General features: G+C 40.1%; 1 protein-coding gene across 7 annotated transcripts in view; it reads left to right on the top strand.

The window, feature by feature from the left end:
* The window catches only part of CNKSR3 (CNKSR family member 3), a 100,778-nt gene that overhangs the window by 52,218 nt on the left and 25,669 nt on the right, over nucleotides 1-22,891 (top strand). For 4 of the 7 annotated variants that reach the window (XM_033867861.2, XM_073789751.1, XM_019951577.3 and 1 more), the window contains 3 exons: nucleotides 11,700-11,879; nucleotides 18,627-18,829; nucleotides 19,342-19,429. In XM_033867861.2, the coding sequence (XP_033723752.1) occupies nucleotides 11,754-11,879; nucleotides 18,627-18,829; nucleotides 19,342-19,429 (417 nt within the window). In that variant the 5' untranslated portion in view covers nucleotides 11,700-11,753. The remainder of the gene's footprint in view (nucleotides 1-11,699; nucleotides 11,880-18,626; nucleotides 18,830-19,341; nucleotides 19,430-22,891) is intronic. The other 3 variants (XM_033867860.2, XM_033867859.2, XM_073789753.1) reach the window with 2 other exon arrangements.

Genomic DNA, 22,891 nt, shown 5'->3' with positions numbered 1-22,891 from the left:
AAGAGGTTTCCCTTTTCTCCACACCCTCTCCAGCATTTGTTGCTTGTAGATTTTCTGATGATGCCCATTCTAACTGGTGTGAGATGATACCTCACTGTAGTTTTGATTTGCATTTCTCTAATAATTAGTGATGTTGAGCAGCTTTTCATGTGCTTCTTGGTCATCTGTTTGTCTTCTTTGGAGAAATGTCTACTTAGGTCTTCTGCCCATTTTTGGACTGGATTGTTGTTTTTTTAATATTGAGCTGCATGAGCTGTTTATATATTTTGGAGATTAATCCTTTGTCCGTTGATTTGTTTGCAAATATTTTCTCCCATTTTGAGGGTTGTCTTTTTGTCTTGTCTGTAGTTTCTTTTGCTTTGCAAAAGCGTTTAAGTTTCGTTAGGTCCGATTTGTTTATTTTTGTTTTTATTTCCATTACTCTAGGAGGTGTATCAAAAAAGATACTGCTGTGATTTATGTCAAAGAGTGTTCTTCCTATGCTTTCTTCTAAGAGTTTCATAGTGTCTGGCCTTACATTTAGGTCTTTAATCCATTTTGAGTTTATTTTTGTGAATGGTGTTAGGGAGTGTTCTAATTTCATTCTTTTACATGTAGCTGTCCAGTTTTCCCAGCACCACTTATTGAAGAGACTACCTTTTCTCCATTGTATATCCTTGCCTCCTTTGTCATAGATTAGTTACCCATAGGTGCGTGGGTTTATCTCTGGGCTTTCTATCCTGTTCCATTGATCTATATTTCTGTTTTTGTGCCAATACCATACTGTCTTGATTACTGTAGCTTTGTAGTATAGTCTGAAGTCAGGAAGTCTGATTTCTCCAGCTCCGTTTTTCTCCCTCAAGACTGCTTTGGCTATTCGGGGTCTTTTTTGTCTCCATACAAATTTTAAGATTTTTTGTTCTAGTTCTGTAAAAAATGCCATTGGTAATTTGATAGGGATTGCATTGAATCTGTAGATTGCTTTGGGTAGTATAGTCATTTTCACAATATTGATTCTTCCAATCCAAGAACATATATCTTGGATAGTATATCTTCCATCTGTTGGTATCATCTTTAATTTCTTTCATCAGTGTCTTATAGTTTTCTGCATACAGGTCTTTTGTCTCCCTAGGTAGGTTTATTCCTAGGTATTTTATTCTTTTTGTTGCAATGGTAAATGGGAGTGTTTCCTTAATTTCTCTTTCAGATTTTTCATCATTAGTATATAGGAATGCAAGAGATTTCTGTGCATTAATTTTATATCCTGAAACTTTACCAAATTCATTGATTAGCTCTAGTAGTTTTCTGGTGGCATCTTTAGGATTCTCTATGTATATTATCATGTCATCTGCAAACAGTGACAGTTTTACTTCTTCTTTTCCAATTTGTGTTCCTTTTATTCCTTTTTCTTCTCTGATTGCTGTGACCAGGACTTCCAAAACTATGTTGACAATAGTGGTGAGAGTGGACATCATTGTCTTGTTCCTGTCTTAGAGGAAATGGTTTCAGTTTTTCACCATTGAGAATGATGTTTGCTGTGCGTTTGTTGTATATGGCCTTTATTATGTTGAGGTAGGTTCCCTCTATGCCCATTTTCTGGAGAGTTTTGATCATAAATGGGTGTTAAATTTTGTCAAAAGCTTTTTCTGCATCTATTGAGATGATCATATGGTTTTTATTCTTCAATTTGTTAATATGGTGTATCACATTGATTGATTTGCATATATTGAAGAATCCTTGCATCCCTGGGATAAATCCCACTTGATCATGGTGTATGATCCTTTTAATGTGTTGTTGGATTCTGTTTGCTAGTATTTTGTTGAGGATTTTTGCATCTATGGTCATCAGGGTTATTGGCCTGTAATTTTCTTTTTTGTAACATCTTTGTCTGGTTTTGGTATCATGATGATGGTGGCCTCATAGAATGAGTTTGGGAGTGTTCCTTCCTCTGCAATTTTTTGGAAGAGTTTGAGAAGGATAGGTGTTAGCTCTTCTCTAAATGTTTGATAAAATTCACCTGTGAAGCCCTCTGGTCCTGGACTTTTGTTGGTTGGAAGATTTTTATTATTATTATTATTATTTTTTTTTGCGGTACGCGGGCCTCTCACTGCTGTGGCCTCTCCCGTTGCGGAGCACAGGCTCCGGACGCGCAGGCTCAGCGGCCATGGCTCACGGGCCCAGCCGCTCCACGGCATGTGAGATCCTCCCAGACCGGGGCACGAACCCGTGTCCCCTGCACTGGCAGGCCGACTCTCAACCACTGCGCCACCAGGGAAGCCCCGGTTGGAAGATTTTTAATCACAGTTTCAATTTCTTTACTTGTGCTTGGTCTGTTCATATTTTCTATTTCTTCCTGGTTCAGTCTTGGAAGGTTATACCTTTCTAAGAATTTGTCCATTTCTTCCAGGTTATCCATTTTATTGGCATAGAGTTGCTTGTAGTAGTCTCTAAGGATGCTTTGTATTTCTGCAGTGTCTGTTGTAACTTCTTTTTCAATTCTAACTTTATTGATTTGAGTCCTCTCCCTCTTTTTCTTGAGTCTGACTAATGGTTTATCCATTTTGTTTCTTTTTCTTGATGAGTCTGACTAATGGTTTATCAATTTTGTTTATCTTCTCAAAGAACCAGCTTTTACTTTTATTTATCTTAGCTATTGTTTTCTTTGTTTCTATTTCATTTATTTTTGCTGTGATCTTTATGATTTCTTTCCTCCTGCTAACTTTGGGTTTTGTTTGTTCTTCTTTCTCTGGTTCCTTTAGGTGTAAGGTTAGATTGTTTATTTGAGATTTTTCTTGTTTCTTGAGGTAGGCTTGTATAGCTATAAACTTCCCTTTTAGAACTGCTTTTGCTGCACCCATAGGTTTTGGATCGTTGTGTTTTCATCCTCATTTGTCTCTAGGTATTTTTTGATTTCGTCTTTGATTTCTTCAGTGATCTCTGGTTATTTAGTAACGTATTGTTTAACCTCCATGTGTATGTGTTCTTTACGTTTTTTTCCCTGTAATTCATTTCTAATCTCATAATGTTGTGGTTAGAAAAGATGCTTGATATGATTTCAATTTTCTTAAATTTACTGAGGCTTGATTCGTGACCCAAGATGTGATCTATGCTGGAGAATGTTCCATGTGACAAGAAAGTGTAATCTGTGTTTGGATGGAATGTCCTATAAATATCAATTAAATCTATCTGGTCTATTGTGTCGTTTAAAGCTTGTGTTTCCTTATTAATTTTCTGTTTGGATGATCTGTCCATTGGTGTAAATGAGGTGTTAAAGTACCCCACTATGATTGTGTTACTGTCGATTTCCTCTTTTTATAGCTGTTAGCACTTGCCTTATGTGTTGAGGTGCTCCTATGTTGGGTGCATAAATATTTATCATTGTTATATCTTCTTCTTGGATTGATCCCTTGATCATTATGTAGTGTCCTTGTCTGTCTCTTGTAATAGTTTTATTTTAAAGTCTATTTTGTCTGTTATGAGAATTGCTACTTCAGCTTTCTTTTGATTTCCATTTGCATGGAATATCTTTTTCCATCCCCTCACTTTCAGTCTGTATGTGTCCCTAGGTCTGAAGTGGGTCTCTTGTACACAGCATATATATGTGTCTTGTTTTTGTATCCATTCAGCAAGCCTGTGTCTTTTGGTTGGAGCATTTAATCCATTCACGTTTAAGTTAATTATCTATATATATGTTCCTATGACCATTTCCTTAATTGTTTTGGGTTTGTTTTTGTGGGTCCTTTTCTTCTCTTGTGTTTCCCACTTAGAGAAGTTCCTTTAGCATTTGTTGTAGAGCTCGTTTGTTGGTGCTGAATTCTCTTGGCTTTTGCTTGTCTGTAAAGCTCTTGACTTCTCCATCGAGTCTGAATGAAATCCTTGCCAGTAGAGTAATCTTGGTTGTAGGTTCTTCCCCTTCATCACTTTAAATATATCGTGCCACTCCCTCTGGCTTTTTAATTTCTGCTGAGCAATCAGCTGTTAATCTTATGGGAGTTCCCTTGTATGTTATTTGTCATTTTTCCCTTGTTGCTTTTAATAATTTTTCTTTGTCTTTGATTTTGTCAATTTGATTACTATGTGTCTCAGCGTGTTTCTCGTTGGGTTTATCCTGCCTGGGACTCTGCACTTCCTGGACTTGGGTGGCTATTTCCCTTCCCATGTTAGGGAAGTTTTCGACTATAATCTCTTCAAATATTTTCTTGGGTCCTTTCTCTCTCTCTTCTCCTTCTGGGACTGCTGTAATGTGAATGTTGGTGCATTTAATGTTGTCCCAGAGTTCTCTTAGGCTGTCTTCATTTCTTTTCATTCTTTTTTCTTTCTTCTGTTCCACGGCAATGAATTCCACCATTCTGTCTTCCAGGTCACTTATCTGTTCTTCTGCCTCGGTTATTCTGCTATTGATTCCTTCTAGTGTATTTTTCATTTCAGTTACTGTGTTGTTCATCTCTGTTTGTTTGTTCTTTAATTCTTCTAGGTGTTTGTTCTTTAATTCTTCTAGGCCTTTGTTAAACATTTCTTGCATCTTCTTGATCTCTGCCTCCATTCTTTATCTGAGGTCCTGGATCATCTTCACTATCATTATTCTGAATTATTTTTCTGGAAGGTTGCCTATCTCCACTTCCTTTAATTGTTTTTCTGGGGTTTTATCTTGTTCCTTCTTCTGGTCCATACCCTCTGCCTTTTCATTTTGTCTATCTTTCTGTGAATGTGGTTTTCGTTCCACAGGCTGCAGGATTGTAGTTCTTCTTGCTTCTGCTGTCTGCCCTCTAGTGGATGAGGCTATCTAAGAGTCTTATGCAAGCTTCCTGATGGGAGGGATTGGTGGCGGGTAGAGCTGGGTTTTGCTCTGGTGGACAGAGCTCAGTATAGCTTGAATCCACTTGTCTGCTGATGGGTGGGGCTGGGTTCCCTCCCTGTTGGTTGTTTGGCCTGAGGCGACCCAGCACTGGAGTCTACCCAGCTCTTTGGTGGGGCTAATGGCGGACTCTGGGAGGGCTCATGCCAAGGAGTACTTCCCAGAAATTCTGCTGCCAGTGTCCTTGTCCCCATGGTGAGCCATAGCCACTCCCAGCCTCTGCAGGAGACCCTCCAACACTAGCAGGTAGGTCTGGTTCAGTCTCCTCTGGGGTCACTGCTCTTTCCCCCCGGTCCTGATGAGCACACTACTTTGTGTGTGCCCTCCAAGAGTGGAGTCTGTTTTTCCCCAAGTCCTGTCGAAGTCCTGCAATCAAATTCTGCTAGCCTCCAAAGTCTGATTCTCTGGGAATTTCTCCTCCTGTTGCCAGACCCCCAGGTTGGGAAGCCTGCTGTGGGGCTCAGAACCTGCACTCTAGTGGCTGGATTTCTGTGGTATAAGTGATCTCCAGTTTGTGATTCACACGCCCAGTGGTAATGGGATTTGATTTTATTGTGATTGCGCCCTTCCTGCCGTTTCATTGCAGCTTCTCCTTTGTCTTTGGATGTGGGGTGTCTTTTTTGGTGAGTTCCAGTGTCTTCCTGTCAATGATTGTTCAGCAGTTAGTTGTGATTCTGGTGCTCTTGCAAGAGGGAGTGAGCGCATGTCCTTCTACTCTGCCATCTTGAACCGGGACACCAACACATTTCCTTTAAAACATAGCAAAATAAAGCAAAATCCTGTGGTTAAAAATACTTTAATGATCAAAGTACTTGATGTGAAGGGCTGTCAGAACAACTCTGGGCTCACTGTCTTTGTGGAATTAGAGGTTTTGCTGCCTTGAGCCTATAGGCTGAAAGCATAGCTTTGGGATGTCTTTTTCATGGGCCACACCTGCCAGGACAGAGGCTGATCTAGTCAACAATCTGATTTCAGTCTCGTACAGAAAATTAGAAGAGAATAGCTCTAGAGTTTTTGCACTGGGGCATTTACTCTCATGTCTTAATCTTCATGTACACAATCCTTTCCACATTTTGGAGAGATTAATTAGTTAATAAAAACTAATCCTTAGTACAGAGCAAGTATCTTGTCAAAGATTGGAGTTTTGTTTTGGGGTTTCATTTTGTTTATAATATTTCCCAGTATAGAAATGACCTCCTTTAATCTTGAAACATTGAAACTTGCAACAAATACCCTGATATCACAATCAGTAGTTCTGTTAATTTTAGTGACTCACTTGTGTTGGAAAATAAAATCAGGTGACTTGTGCATTGGTAAGAACATGAAGTTCTTTGTCTATCTTATGCATTCAGTTATTTATTTCACAAACATTATGCACCAGCAATGTTCTAGATGCTGGGGAATAGCAATGAATAAAAATGAAGACTCTACTTTCATGGTGTTTGTATTCCAATATATAAATCCTAAAACATTTTTAGGTAGGATCAATGATAACGGTAAACGACCAAATTTGGGAATATATTCTGGGGAAGCTAATAAGAAAGGCTGTTGAGATTTTATTTTATCTCCAATTTATGCTGTTCCAGAGGGGGCTACCTAAGCTTTTGCGAGTTTGTGTGTCTCTCTAGCAACTTTTGTTTTGAACACCGAGGGGACTGACGACCTGAATAAATCACTTTTTAATCGAACGAAATATGTAATTATTTGCTTCATAGTGTTCTAAGCTCTTTATAACTATTAACACTTAATTTTCATCACAGATTTGTGTAGTAGGTAGTGTTATTATCTCTGTTTTACAAATGAGCCAACTGGGTAACTTGCCCCAGGTACCCAGTTAGCAAGAAGTAGGATTGAGATTGGAACTCAGGCTGTTAACCACTGCCCTGTTGCTTTCTGATATAAATTATAAAATAGTATTTTTAAAAATCGTAAGATATTTCTTTTTTTTTTTCCTTGTTGCCTTTGGGATTTCTCTGAAATTTTAGGGTCATTTACAGGTTTGGGAAGAGGGGAGAAAGTCTGGCTGTCTCTCCCTGCTGCTTCCATTCTGTGGGAACTCCCTGTCCTTTGCCTTCCTGGTTCTTTTCACATTGAATTATGTGTTTAATTTGTGTAAATGGAATGTGTTTAATCTAATTTTATTTAATTCTGTGTTTCTCTCAGCGCTGCTAGACTTTCAGTAAGTTCTTTGAAGCAAAGAACTGGTAAATAGATACATTTGACAAATAGGTTAAAGTGTACTGTGTATTCCAAATTCTAAAACCAGTTTATTTGAAATTGGGGATTTTCCCCTCCTTCGTGGGACTGCGTAATAGTTTGATTTGGCTGTTTATAAATGTGTAATTGTATTCTAAACAATAGGATAACTGAACAATAGGCCGTCTTGTATTGGAATAATAAAACGGGAGACAATACTATTTAAAACTTAGCATATTCAATAGACATGTCCCTTGAGGGGAAATTCTTTTTACTTTTTAAATTTTTTATTGAAGTATAGTTGATTTACAGTGTTGTGTTAGTTTCAGGTGTTTAGCAAAGTAATTCAGTTATATATACATACATATATATATATATATGTATTTCTATTCCTCTCAAGAGTCTTTTCCATTATAGGTTATTACAAGATATTGAATATAGTTCCCTGTACTATACAGTAGGCCCTTGTTGCTTATCTATTTTATATATAGTAGTGTTTATCTGCTAATCCCAAGCTCCTAATTTATCTCTCCCCACCCCTTCCCCTTTGGTAACCATAAATTTGTTTTCTTTTTCTGTGAGTTTGTTTCAAAATTCATTTGTATCATTTTTTTAGATTCCATATATAAGTGATATCATATGATATTTGTCTTTGTCTGACTTACTTTGCGTAGTATGATAATCTCAAGGTCCATCCATGTTGCCGCAAATGGCATTAGTTCATTCTTTTTTATGGCTGAGTAATATGCATATCACATCTTCTTTATCCATTCATCTGTTGACGGGCATTTAGGCTGCTTCCATAGGGGAAAGTCTTTAAGCCACTCTAGATTCTGTATTTGGGTAGGTAGCAACATGGTGTTTCTACTTGGTAATTCTCCTACATCTCAGGGATCTTCTGATTAGTTGAGATCAGACCATTTATATTCCTCAGAATCTTCAAGGAGATTCTTGCCTTTTCTCAGGCAGATGTTCTGCTGTTTTGTTCAGTTCCCTCTTGTGCTATCCAGAAACTTCATCACACCTTTCATCTCAACCTTCTTCTCTGTGTCCGAAATATTTCCTTAATGCACTGAAGCTATTTCTGAAATCCTGTTTCTTCAGTGAAACTTTTCATAGTTAAAAGAGAAATCTGGGGCTTCCCTGGTGGTGCAGTGGTTGAGAGTCCGCCTGCCGATGCAGGGGACAAGGGTTCATGCCCCGGTCCAGGAAGATCCCACGTGCCGCGGAGCGGCTGGCCCCGTGAGCTATGGCCGCTGAGCCTGCACGTCCGGAGCCTGTGCTCCGCAACAGGAGAGGCCACAGCAGTGGGAGGCCTGCGTACTGCAAAAAAAAAAAAAAAAGAGAGAAATCTGGCCTCATCTTTATTTCTACTTATTATTCAAGGGTGAAATTTTACGAACATCCATAGTGCATGGTTCCTTCACTTTACACTTAATGGACTGGTTTATCCTGCACATGACAACTAATATGAGTTGGTTTTGTTCTCGTATTTTGAGCAAAGAACTTGCTTGGCACAGTAAACAGGAATTGCAATTCTTTTGGTCATTGGGCCTTGTTTATTTTAGGAAAGAGTTTATCGCATGTGGATGAACATGAAATAAAGTGTAGGTTTGTGTTGGTTTGTTAGGGCTGTCATAACAAAGTATCACAGACTGCATGGCTGAAACAACAGGAATTTATTCTCTTGAAATTCTGGCGGCTAGAAGTCTGAGATCACAGTGTTAGCAGAGATGGTTTCTTCTGAGGCCTCTCTCCTTGGCTTGTAGATACCTTCTTCTCCCTGTGTCTTTACACGTTCTTGTCTGTGTATGTGTGTCTCCTCTTCTTATAAGGACTCAGTCATATTGGGTTTGGGCTCATCCATATGACCTCATTTAACTTAATCACCTCTTTAAAGACACTACCTCCAAATACAGTGGTGTTCTGAGGTATTGTATTGCTGATTAGAACTTCAACATATGAATCTTAGGAAGATCAATTCAGCCGTGACAGGGTTGAAATGGACAATATAGCTGTCTTAAATTTTTATGACAAGTTAAAACAAAAATTCCTTTTAAAGCTTAAAAGTAGGCAAAGGAAGAGAACCTTCTGAAGGAGGGGAGATTGTAAGATATTGGTTTGATCTGACTTAAAATTGGCTAAGTCATTTAGGGCAAAAAATTCATAGTAATTAGTCTTTTGTCCATACTTTCCCAATTTTTTGCATTCAATAAAATGTGAAGTATCTTTTAAGTACCTCTAGGTTTCCATGATTCTATTTTAATAATAACTGTTTTGTAATTAGACCTTACTGCTGATTTAAGAAGGTGTTTGGAGAGGAATTTTTATAATCTCATGTTTGCAGGGTAGAATGCAAAAGGATCAGGGCTTGGGGCAACAAACCTTGATTTGAATTTGAGCTCTTCTGTATTGAGCTGAAGAAAATGGCTGACAAAATCCTTCTCTTGGCATCTTACCAGCTATATGACTGTGGACAAGTTATGCAACTTACACGAGCCCTAATTTAGTCATCTATGAAATGGGAATAAAGTTGTAAGGAGGCTCTCCTCGGCTTTTGGCCCTTGTCACTGTTGACTGCTGCAGCTGGATTCTGCGCAGCTGCCCCCGGCTGCCCCAGTGGCATGATACTCCATGCCTGCTGACTTGTGTGGCCTCCACTGTCTGCCCCACTCACATGCCATGGAGGCCACGTGTGGCTCGAGGCGATCAAAGTAGAGCTGAGTTTATATCAGTGTCCCCAACCTTGCTGCTGTGTGACAGATCCCCTCTGATAGACAGATGTCACTCCAGGGAGGATGGGTTGGTTCTGACTAGTTATCATAAAATTAATTTTTTCTTAATCTCTTCCTGTATTTATTTGATCGTCCCAAACAGTTATCAGGACATTGCTCCTCTTTCTACATCTTATCAGGAGGTGAAAGCTTTTGCCGCTTTCAAAACTTTCAAAAAAGTGGGGCAGAGATATCGTTTAGGCTAGGATATCAGATTTTGAGATGCATGGACCTTAGTATTGCCAGAAGTAACTGCCGGACCCACGTCTACTTTTCCTGGTTCAGAGTACCCGCATAGAGCTTTCGTGAGAGTTAAATGAAGTGTGTGTGTGCTTGTGTGTTTGGGTTGGAAGGGGACAGCAGCATGCCTTCCACATACTTTATTCTAGTTAAATTGAGTTTTCATCCTTTGTGTTGGGATTGAATTTATATAAATCTACCTTTTAAAACACTAAGGTGGCTTTTATTTTTGGGCTTAAATAGATCAACTAATTTAGTATAAGATTTTCCAGTAAAACCGTTAACGTGTTGACCAGAGAGTTCTCTATACAGGAGTAAAGAATCCCAAGTTCTTTTAGGGTTACCTATTTTAATCATTATATAAGAACATTAAAATACAACACTGTTGGCAGTAGTATTTGACCTGGAAAAATTCCCATAAACTAACCCATTTAACATTGTCTTTCTCTGGTACCACTGCTGGTACCTACTCCTCTAGATCTTGTATTCATCAGAACTTTTTCAGTTGCAAGGGACAGAAACTCAACACAGATAAGCTTAAGCTAACAAGGGAATTTATTTTGATTTAAGTAAAAAATGCTGGGGTTAGAAATATCTTTAAGTAGGGTTAGATCCAGGGACATGTTGGATATTACTGGGACATCTTCTTTGTCTCGAATAGATTTATTTTGTAAAACTGATCAGAAAAATGACTGCCAGCATCCCCAAGTTTGTATCTTTATGACTTCTAATTGGAAAGGAAGAAGGGGACTTTGTCTTCCTATGTTCATATATCAAATATCAGGGAAGATTTTGATTGGTTCTGCTTGAGTCACATGGTCATCCCTGAACCTATAACTGGCTGATGGATAGAATAGTGTGGCCAATCACTGTGGCAAAGCATCTTGATTGGCAAGTCCATTGGGATCACATGGGCTGGGAGAGGGATGGTGTTCCAGAGGAAGACTGCTTAGCAAACAGACAAACATATGTCTAGCACAGATAACTAGCATTTCAAGTCAGCAGGGGTTAGTGTTTATTCTTTTAGCTGAAAGGGAATGGGATGGTAACTGTCAAAATTGTGTAGGATAGGGCTTCCCTGGTGGCGCAGTGGTTGAGAGTCCACCTGCCGATGCAGGGGACACGGGTTCGTGCCCCAGTCCGGGAAGATCCCACATGCCGCGGAGCGGCTGGGCCCGTGAGCTATGGCCGCTGAGCCTGCACGTCCGGAGCCTGTGCTCCGCAACGGGAGAGGCCACGACAGTGAGAGGCCCGCATACTGCAAAAAAAAAAAAAAAAAATTGTGTAGGATCCATTTGAAATTTCTCTTTTTGCATTTTTAAAAATAAAACATTTTTAATTATTTATTTTTTAAAGGTGGTAAAAGATACAGCACATAAAATTGACCATTTTAACCTTTTTTTTATCGCAGTATAATTGCTTTACAATGTTGTGTTACTTTCTGCTGTACAAATAAGCTGTGCATTAGATTTAAAATCTACTTAAAAAGATGAGGACACACTTGAAAGATGTCCTTCAGGTGCAGTATACATTGTATAGACAATCAAATAGTGGAGCATAATTGGCAATTCCTGAGGTTGATTTAAATGTGGGCATCTTTTTGAGTAAAGGAACAAAAATGACAATAATGGACCCTTTTGCTTTTTTTTTGGTAGGGTTAGATGATTGCCTGCAGCAGTATGTCTACAAGTTTGAACGGGAGAAGATAAATGGAGAGCAGCTGCTGCAGATTTCCCATCAGGATCTTGAGGAGCTGGGTGTCACACGAATTGGACACCAGGAACTTGTGTTGGAGGCTGTCGACCTTCTCTGTGCACTGGTTAGTTCAGGAAAAGGTGATCTGTACCACCATATGTTTTTAAGAATCTCATCTTCTAAATCTCCACAGTTTTGCACTTTAGCTTATCATCATTTTCTTAATGATCCATGGAAGTGGAGCATGAGCTGAAGATAATATCAGAAGGGAAGAAAAGAAATCATTTGCTAGGTAGAGTTGGCAAGCGATGGCCTACAAGTTCAATCTGGCCCACTATTTTTGTAAATAAAGTTTTATTGGAACGCAACCATGCCCATTCATTTAAGTGTTATCTGTGGCTGCTTTTGTGCTACCGTGGCAGAGATGGGTAGTGGTAACAGGGACCGTGTGGCCCCTCAAATCCTAAAATATTTACTCTCTTGGCCTTTACAGAAAAAGTTGGCCTTTTATGGAAAAAATTTCTGTATTCATCTTATTTTCTTTTCAAAAAGAATAAAAAGATGAAGATGGTCCTGAATGAACATGTCATCTTCTATATTGAAAGGACAAATGGGTTCTGATTTTCGTGTCTGTTTTTGTTACTATAAAAAGAATTTTTATGTTTCACAGGTATCTGTGATATTTCAATAACTGATACTGGTGCTTGGAATAATCAACCTGTGAAATGGCAGCTAGATGGGAAAAAATGTGAACTTAGTTACATTTCGCAGCTGACTGAGTTTTGGCTTGAACCGTGAGTGAGTTAAATCCTGCCAGGTTCCGACTCGTCATTACATCTGTGGCCGTGTGGGTAGTAGCTCTTTTAGGTATGGTTTAAAACCACCTCCAAGGGTACTGTGTTTATAAATTGGTTGGCATAGGGTGGGATCCTTGTCAGTCTGCTGTGATGCCATGCGAAGGTTGCTGTTTCCTTAACTGTCAGGATTTGGGCAAAGTCGGCAGCATTCAGGCTGGTTTAGTTACGCTGTGAACCTGAGCAAGGGGTGTATACAATTATATCACCGAGAATGGTGGGAGAAAATGTGCTCCCGATTATTTTGCCATTGCTGGTCCGCGTTCCATTGATTCTTTAACACCTGCTGCATTGCGCGTGTTCTTCTTCTTAAAGTGGATAGAGCCTTGTCTTCTGCTCTGAGATGTGCTACTCTTGTTTAGGAAAGTAATGGGGAAATTATTTGTGGTTGATAAATGAGCTGCCACCAGGAAGATGCTGTGGCCAAGTGATGTGAGAGCTGGTCTGGGAAGCAGGCTTTTGCATTTTAATCCAGGCTTTGCTGCACACTCCTGGCTCTGTGACCTCCAGGGAGATGGTGGTGTGTGTTTTCCGCATTTGTACAGTGATGCTCCCCTAGATGTGGCTGTGTACTAACCTGTAAGTGTTTTGCACTGCCCAGAAGATATCTGAGTCCTGTTTATTATTAAAACTGTTTGTTTTTCATACAGTAAGACATGTTTGAGTTTAGTCTTGTCCTTTCTGGGAACATTACTTTTTGGACTTTTCTGCTATTTCAGATCGTCTCTTTCACTTTGTGGTAAGACTTGGAGGGCAGGTCAATGACTTTGAAATCCACAGTGTGGGAGGAGAGCAGGCAGGATGGACTGGAGGCACGTTGTGGACCTCAAGTGGGATAATTAACATAACAGCTGCCTCCCCGCTTTCCTCCCTTCCCTACCTCTTAAAATATTAGACTAAAGTGAACAGAGCTGGACAAATGCCAGAACCTAAAGCTGTGTTTTATCTCTTACAATTTCCTCCTAATTTCCTTTGTAGACAAAGTGTTGACCTCAGACTCATTCTGGACATGTTTCGGGTAGCAGAGTGCCAGTGAATGCATTTGACACGAGGGTCACAGAGAGTTCTTAAATGAATGTGGCTTTTCTGGGTTGGGGAGGATTTTAGATCATTTCACTAAAATATCTTTATCCTTGCTATAATCTCCTTTTAAAATATTCTTATGGTAATGCATCTATTGAATATACTGTGTTTAACCCATTCACACCATATAGATCTTTGTGTATTTAAATAGGTGGTAAGTTTTTGCCTTGAACTGTCCATCCCCTGGATGGTTAATATGTGTTTGCTGTTGTCCCTGGTATTATGGAAGACATTTTTATGTAAACAGTTTAGTGGCTGTTGATTTTATGATGGACAGGAAATGAGTAGAATTAGAAGTAAGAGATGGGGAGGAAAAAACAAAAACCACTGGAAAGTTTTGGAAAGAAAAGTGCCGATAGGATCTTTAGGAATCTAAAATAGGGAATAGCTATTGATTAAGGTTCCCAAACCGATGAGCAGATGGGCCACAAAGAGCTGCTTCTGGATAGGGAGCAAGGAGAAAAACTCGCTTTTGTGAACACTGACCTTGGCTGGCTGGAGTGGCTTAGGAGAGTGACTTGTTTTCTGAGGCAAACCAGGACCACTTCCCAGGATTGAGTTCAGAGTCGGAGCCCAATTTTTCTCCCTCTATCTGGGGCAGAGGGTGACTGGGACCGGCTGTAGAGCTGCTTTTTCCAGTAGCTATTAGCCACATGTGACTATTTACATTAAAATTAATTAAAGTGAAATAATAAAATTCAGTTCCTTAGTCACAGAGCTACATTTCAAGTGCTCAGTAGCTACTTGTGGCCAGTGTCTACCATATTTGGATAGTACAGATAGAGAACATCTTCATCATTGCAGAAAGTTCTGCTGGGGACAGCATTTGTCTCTAGGGTGGGATTGAGCGTAAAAACGTGTAATTGTGAGACCCATTTTCGTTGCCAGATCAACCAAACCCTAGTTTCCTAAAGACTGAGGCAGGGGCAGATTCGTTTTTAAGGTTGAAGTAGGCTGAGAAAGTGAACAAAGTTGGAATCCATACACGTATGAAGTGATGCCACCTACCTGTGTGCTTAAGTGAAATACCTGTAACGTATCTACCTGCCCTGGGTGCTTCTGTGCACTCGTGTACCCCTGAGTGTACCCCTGAGATGACTCACTGTTTATCGTTTACCCAGCCATGGCAACAGTTAAAAACTGGTATCCTTTTTGTTATGGGGAGAACTAGTGAAGGAAGAGGAATCTATTCTAGCAATTTGTATTTAACTTGATCTTGCTTATAAACTTATTAAACTGTGAAGTATACTTCTTAGGCTGAAACTTAAGTGACCCAAGTCAGTAAAATGGATTTGATTGTGTGACTGTGAAACTCCTTAATCACCATGTATGTTAGACCACAGACAGAGCTCGTAGGAATGGGGAAAGAAAGTGGCGGAGAAGTTGTGTAAGGTTTGTCCTTAGCTAAAATGTGTACAATTTATGACACCAGAAGAGTGAGCATCTGCCTCTTTCCTTTTCTCCTGTCTCGTGTGTTGTTTCTTTAGCCAGACCAGGAAATGACCCCTGATGGCTAACTTCTAATGACGTGAGATCTCAGTGGAAGGTTCGTAGTACGTGTCTAGATTTTTGGAGATTCATTTCATTTCTTAGTTTGTACTGTCTTGATACCTTATCTTAAGTTAAGCAATTTCTGAAGGAGACAGATATTAGGGAAAAGATTAGTGAAAATAATCAGATCTGGTCTGAGAAATTATTCATTTACTGTCTTTCATTGTGGGACACATAAGTCAATAATCCTTTCCTGATTATGTTTCTATAGTAGAGGTTCTTTGGAGCTAATATAATCAGTTTCTTGTTCTCTTCTTATTGTGGAATGGGGTGGAAGGGGATGGAATTTTCCTTCCTTTCTTTGTTCCTTCTTTACTGCTTTTTAAAATTATAATCTATATAGAAAAAGCAAAACTGCAGTGACAGAAAGATCAGAGGTTGCCAGGGCCTGGGGCTTGGGGAAAGTGACTATGCAGGGGTATGAGGGATGTTTTGGGGGTGATGCAAATGTTCTGTATTGTGATTGTGATGGTGCTTATGTGACTATATACATTTGTTCAAATTGATTATGTCATGCACTTAAAATTAGTGAGTTTTATGCATCATAAAGTATACCTTAATAAAGCTGATTAAAATCTCTGAAGTACCTTAAAACATGAAATAAAATTATAATCTATTATAGCTACATCTGTCTATCCTTCTAGTCCCGTGATTTGTTTTTTTGGGAAAAAAAAAAAAAGAATCAGAGAAACTGAATGGAAATGAAAAGAACCAGTTAACAAGCTACATTCTCCTTTATTTTAATATTAAAAGTCGTAGGTTTGTAGAAGATTGAGGTTTAAAATTTCCTGTAACACTAAGATGAATTTAATCCTCTTTGAGTTCAAGAAATAAATGTTGTCTACAGTAATAAAAGTTCCGAGTAATCCATGGTGTCATTGGCTATAGAAAGCTGAGTTTCCTGCTTTTAGTTCAGAGCTCTTGCTATAAGTCGGCAGGCTGACTGAATAAGGGGACACTTCCCTTTAATCATAGTCACAAGTGCTTCAAAACAGGCTGTGTCATGTGGCTCTTTATCCACTCAGTTTTGAGTCTTTGATTCTCTGATTTAAAAAGCCATGGTGGGGCTTCCCTGGTGGCGCAGTGGTTGAGAGTCCTCCTGCTGATGCAGGGGACACGGGTTCGTGCCCCGGTCCAGGAAGATCCCACATGCTGCGGAGCGGCTGGGCCTGTGAGCCATGGCCAAAGAGCCTGCGTGTCCGGATCCTGTGCTCCGCAACGGGAGAGGCCACGGTGGTGAGAGGCCCGTGTACCGCAAATAAAAAAAAAAAAAAAAAAAAAAAGCCATGGTGACAATGCATCTTTTTATTTTTGTCTTCTCTACTGAAGGACAATGCCATGTTTTGGTCTCCAGAAAATGACAGTGAAAAAAAAAAGAATGAATATCAAGTTTAGATGGAACATCACTGTTAATACAGAAGACTCATTTTTGTTCTGAAATTTACAATTTTTTTTAAAGCTCACAAAGACAATTTCAGTCAATGCATCTGAAGAGTTTTTTCTTTATAATTGTTCTTAACTCTTTTCTATATAAATTTTTAAAAAATATTTTTTATTTTCTAAGAAGCAACATGCCACATAAATTTAAACTTCATATAAAATCTAATGAAAGTTTGCAATGTTTTCATTCAGGGTATTGTCTTTTGTTGTTACTGTTGCTACTTACCATTGTTCATCTTGCCAAAAGAAAAAAGTTCTCACAGACTCCCTGGTTTATTTACGCTTTATGTCTCTTGATTTGGGGACATGGCTCACCCCTCCCTGAGGCATTAGAGATGGGGCTATAACAGAGGAGGGACCAAGGGACAGGCTAGATGCAGTGGGGACAAAAGCAGTGATCAGATCCAAAGAGGGCCCACCGGCCTCTCAGAAGAGTGAGGTCCAGGTTGGCCGAAGCTGGCTGAAAGAAGCTTCTAACACATCATAGGGGATGGAGCAGGTCAGGATAGAACTTAGGGGGGTTAAACAGTTTGCTGGTTTGTGCTAGGTCCAGGATGACTGGCCACTTCTCTTTTTGCTTGTCCAGTGCCCATCCTGGTTTCTGTCTCATTGCTTTGCCCGTTCTTGGACAGGGCGTGTGGAAGGGGGCATGTACAGCATCGTGATCCAAAGCTTGTACCCTCGGTGCAGATTGCCTTGGTTAGAATCCCTCCCGACTCCCACCGATTAGCTGTGTGACTCCGGAGAATTGATGGAATGTCTCTGTGCCTCAGTTTTCTTACCTGCAAAATAGAGATAATATCACTTCCACCCTCATACGCTGTTTTACCTGAAATAATATTTGCCGAGCACTAAGCCCGGTTTCTGGCATAAAGTGTTCAATAGTGTTGGCCATATATTATAACCAGTTTTTAAATGATACCACATTCTTGCTTTGGGATGCTATTGACACAGTTTAATATACCCCAGAAATATTTTCACCTTTTTCTTAAAAAAAGGATGAAACGCCAATTTAGGATGTGTACATGCAATTGAATAGTGAAATTCATCCTCCCCCCAGAGTCATGTCAGATTTACATGTCGTTTCTTGTTGTTACTTGGGATTTGTTCTTTATCTGGAAGAGAGTAGTCTAGGGCAATATTATCACGTGAAACGGAATTTTTAAAAGCATCCAGGTAAGTCAAACACTGTTCAGAAAGAACGGAGGTTAGAAGCTCACAAGATGGAAATGACCTTCCAGGTGAATTGATGTTTAGTCAGTGCTGTTCTGTTTCTGCGTGACTTTTATCTGATGGAAATTCCTCCATTCAATGACTGCTTTACGTCTGCTGTCCTGGAAATGCAGTCATGAGTAATACACACAGAGCCCAGCTCTCACAGACCTTGCATCCGACTTAGAAAGACAGCAGTGAACAAGGTGGTTCAGAGATGACAGAGGTGATGGCTAGAGAGTGACCTCAGGAGGTACTTGGCAGTGTCTGGAGACATTTTTGTTTGTCACACCTGGGGACCGGATGCTACTGACACCTAACGAGTAGAGGCCAGCTAAACATTCTACCATCTACAGGAATCCCACCCCCCAACCCAAACAAACAATTATTAGGCTTTCAGTGTCACTAGGGCCCAGGATGAGGAACTGCTCCAGATGGTCCTGGAAGCCTTGAAGAGGAGGGGACATTTGGGCTAATTAGGATGTGATAGGAAAGAGCTGTCCATGCCAACCTTTGTGGGAGGAGAATTTCGGGAAGAGAAACTAGCAAGACAAAGTCCCTGAGGCAAGAGGAACAGAGGCAAGGCTGGTGTGGCCCATGTGGGTGAGATCAACACTGTGAGCAAATCATGTAGGGTTTTGTGGCTGACATAGGAGTTATTCAGGTAACTCAGTGGGTTTTTGGTTATAATGAGAGTTTGGACATTGTTGATTGTTTTGAATTTTTCCCTTTGATTTTGTTTTCCAGAATTATGGCCTCGAAACTGACAATATGAAAAACTTGGTTCTGAAACTGCGAGCATCTTCCCACAATTTACAGAATTACATAAGCAGCCGGAGAAAAAGTCCAGCCTATGATGGGAACACCTCCCACAAGCCCCCCAATGAGTTCCTGACTTCTGTGGTGGAGCTCATAGGCGCTGCCAAGGCCTTGTTAGCTTGGCTGGACCGGTAAGTGATGGGTGTGCCTTACTGTCCTGTAAAAGGAAGGTCTGAGATGCATAGAAGTCAGTGTTTTGCCTGAGGAAGAGGAACCTTTATCCCTTTCTTGCCCTTGCCATTGGACCTGTCCAGGAGTTTGGAGCCAGTGGTCCATTTTAGGGTCCCTTTGGAAGTTCCTGAGGTGAATAGCAGGAACAAATTAACCTCAGCGTAGAGAAGAGTTTAAGTTGAGTTTTACTGAGGTTAAACGTTACTGGTTATTGGTTTGTATGAAGGCTGTTAGTTGACTTTTGAAGGGATGTTCATTCTCTTGGCTCATTTTTGGATGTGTTTTTATCTAGAACTTCTCTGTCTCTGTTCTATTGAGATTCCTATTTTGTGTGTTACTTGAGAGGAAACAGTTACATAACAATTTAAACCAGCCTGTTGTGTAGCTGTGCTTGTTAACACACAGTGTGGGATCCCAGTGGGTTCATCCTCTCCACCTTTTTTCTTTAAAGAGAATTTTCGTTGCTTCCTAGGGCTCCATTTACAGGGATCACTGATTTCTCAATAACGAAGAACAAAATCATTCAGCTTTGCTTGGACCTGACCACTACAGTCCAGAAGGTCAGTACATCACTGGTGTTTTCTAAAAGTTTTTTTTCCCTTTTCCTTTTCTTCAAAGGGTTTACATGCAGGTATGAAGTACCATTCTTTCTCCCCCCATCAGAGCTGGGGAGAGATGAAGGGCTTTAAGTTAGATGAATTTACCGATAGTTTCTGTGAAAAATGACCAGTGGCCTTTACATCAAAGATTACCTTCTTTTGCTTTAAAATAGTTGAGCTAATAGCCCTTTACTTCCTCTAAAATGTTAGAGCACTTAATTTTTTTTAAATAGAAATTCTGGAGTAACTACATTTCACCATAATCTTTGTTCTGAGTATGTTACTGTATCTGCTTGTTAATTTTCTTTTCATTTTGACCTCTGGTGGTTAGGTTTACCAGTCAGGAGGAGCTTGGTGGTGATTCAGTAACAAACAGCCCCCAAACCTCAGCAATTTATTCCTGGATTATCTACATCCAAATGGGTCAGCTGAGGGATCTGCTTCAGCTCGCCTCACTTCAGGTTGTAGGCTAACAGAACAACCAGTATCTTATGTTGTTTGTCTCTGGGGCAGAGGTGCAGAGAACCTGGGTGATTCTCACACTGACAAATGTTCTGGTTTGGAAGTGACACGTCAGTTTCACACACAGCTCATTTGCCAGACCTTCACATCTTAGTGAAGGCCAGGAAGATATTAACTGGCATGTAGCAGACTGTTGTAAAATTATTTTTGAATTGAGTTGAGGCCATAAAATGTAAGGAAGAACTTGTTCTTTTTTCACATCTCACTAGGTTTGAAAATTCTGTGATTGCACATTTGTTTCCACTGGTGATTTGGCAAAAAGTAAAGAACATCCTTTCCTCAGTTCTAACCATGCCATCAAATAGATGCAGTTCTGAAAAGCTATGTGCTTTCTGTCTGTTCCCGGAACATGAAGAGTGAAGTTTGGCTGTTGTTTAAGGTCCCGTCCTGAGCAGCCCTTGAACTTGAGGCACGTGGGACTTCATCGTTATGCTTTTGAGGCCGTGTTCTTAGGAAAACGCTCAGAGCAGTAAAGTGGCTCTGAGATTCAGCTCTTTTTTATGGTGCATAAAATAACCTTGACAGAAAGAGTCTGATACCAATCACGGTGCATTCATCATGTAGCCACCAAGTCCTGGCATTTGCGGTAGAGGCTGCCCAGGGGTACAGATCCCACTCAGAAGGGTGCCCACTGGGCATTCTCATCACTTACCCCTGTTTACTGGGGCCGCATGATGCCTGGCCCATGATTCATGGTACTTTTTAAATGTGTGTTTAAACGAATGAGATAATGCTTTTGACAAATATGCTGTTGAGAATTTGTCGCTTATCAGGAAAAATTTAACCCAAACTTAAGGGACACAACAGGTATTGTTTCTATTTGTGTTTATTTTTTGTTTTTGTTTTCCTTTTGGTGCTCATTGAGCGTATGTTTCAGAGACAGACAGTTATGGGTTCAAATCCTACCGCTACCATTACTTAGCCCTGGGACATTGGACAAGTCACTTCAAACTTATGAGTCTTAATTTTCTTACCTGTAAAATGGGAATACTAACAGTTACCTTACCAGATGATTTGCTGGAATTTCTACAAGTTATCGTGGAGTGAGAAAAAAGGGAAAAAAAGTGTAAGAGGAAGACAAATGGTGACCAAAAATTTTTTAAATATATGTTATATATGTATTTGTAATATGCAGTACATCTGAAAACCTATATACAAAGGAATATATAAACACAGTGGGCAATTTGGAAGAAAAGTTGGGTTTACTTTGGCTGGAAGAAAAGTTGGGTTTACTTTGGCTGGGAGAAAAGTGGGGAGAGAATGTAGGAGGCAAGCCAAAGAACAGAAAACACTTATTCTTTTACAAAAAGCATGTATGTGACCACATTTACTCATGCAAAATTATATCTAGAGAATTAGTATAGAATATTTTAAAAATAGTAAGACCTACCTCAAAAGATTATGAAGATTAAATAAGATATATGTATAGCACAGTGCCTACTTAAGAAATAGTAGCCTATAGTAGGAAATATAAAAATCTTTCTGGTACTGCTTTTCTGGAGCCGAACTTGATGGCTTAAGAAGACGACAAAGTTAACAAACATGTTGGGATTTCTGGTACTTTTTAGTTTATTTAAATTCGAGCAATTTTTAAGGATTAAGACTGGCCATGTGTAAATATATATGGGAATGTCATTTTATGAACTTAGTTTGAAAAACATGTTTAGCTCTTGACGGACGTGTGTTTTCTGTAGTAATTGGAGAACGTAGTCGCTTTGGCAAGTAGTAAAATTTGTGTGCACAGTTGAAGGATGAGTGGAATGTCTTTTTCCACGTGCGGTGTCGTGGCAGCAGCAAGGCGGAATTTGCCAGGGGTTTCACACCCTCTCACAACTGCGAGAAGTGCAGTTTTTCTCCAAACTTCTTGGCAAAAGATCTTTTGACTGTTTAGGAAGAAACCTGCCTTTTCCATTTATTGCTTTTTTTTTTTTCCTGGAGAATTGAAGGAATAAAAGCTGTGTCTCTTTATTTCTGGTGACAAGGAACATGTTCTCCTAGAGTCTTTATTCTCTGTGTCCGTGTGTGTGAAGACAGGCGTTTGTTTGTCCCTTTCTTCTTTCTCTGTTCCACATACTGCCACTCTCCCCCCCTCTTTCTTGTTACTTTCTCTGCATCCTTCCCTCTGATGAGTGTGTACCTCTCCAGACTGGAAGGATAAACAGTTGTTTTCTTCCTCCGTAAGAAAAGGGCACTCTTCTTCTTCCTCGTGCTAATTAACTTTTTTTCTTTCCTTTTTTTAGTTGAAGTATAGTCAATCCACCATGTTGTATTAGTTTCAGGTGTATAGCAAAGCGATTCATTTACGTCCCACGCCGAGTCCGTGGATAGACCTTCCGTCCAGTTTTCAGGCTATAATTTCAGGTGAAGTCTCCTGGTGGGAAGGGATTCTGATCTCTTTCTTTAATCGGTCCTCCTGAAGTTGCGAGGGCGTGAAAACTGGCAGGAGACGACATGGCAGTGACAGATACCGGGTTCCAGTGTAGGAAGAAATGCTGAGCAGCAGAGAGCCCAGAAAAACTGCGTGGAAAGAAAGCATACCATCCAGCAGAGGAGGGAAAGTCAGGAGACCATTTCTGGGAGCTGGTTGGGTCTCAGGTGTGGACTGTCTGCCTGACGTGTGTTGTCACGTTTAATTCTCAACAGTTCTCTGAGACGGGTTTTATTATCCTCACTTTACAGAGAAGGAAACTGAGCTCTGGAGAGGTTAAACCCATCTCCCAAGGCTCCTCAGTTAGTAAGAGAGTAGAATAAGGAAGAGTGGCAGAGAAGGGGCAGCTGCTAGCTGCCCTGGCTGGGTCTCTGCCAGGTTGATTGGCCTGAGTCTGCTGATTCAGGTGACCAAGGAATGTGACAAAGCTCAGGCCTGCTGTCGGGGTCATAAGGGCTGACTTGCTTCCAGTT

The sequence above is a fragment of the Tursiops truncatus genome, chromosome 12, assembly GCF_011762595.2.
Source record: "Tursiops truncatus isolate mTurTru1 chromosome 12, mTurTru1.mat.Y, whole genome shotgun sequence".
Lineage (NCBI taxonomy): Eukaryota > Metazoa > Chordata > Mammalia > Artiodactyla > Delphinidae > Tursiops > Tursiops truncatus.
The sequence above is the reverse complement of the archived record's forward strand: the minus strand, read 5'-3'. Positions and strand labels throughout refer to the sequence as shown.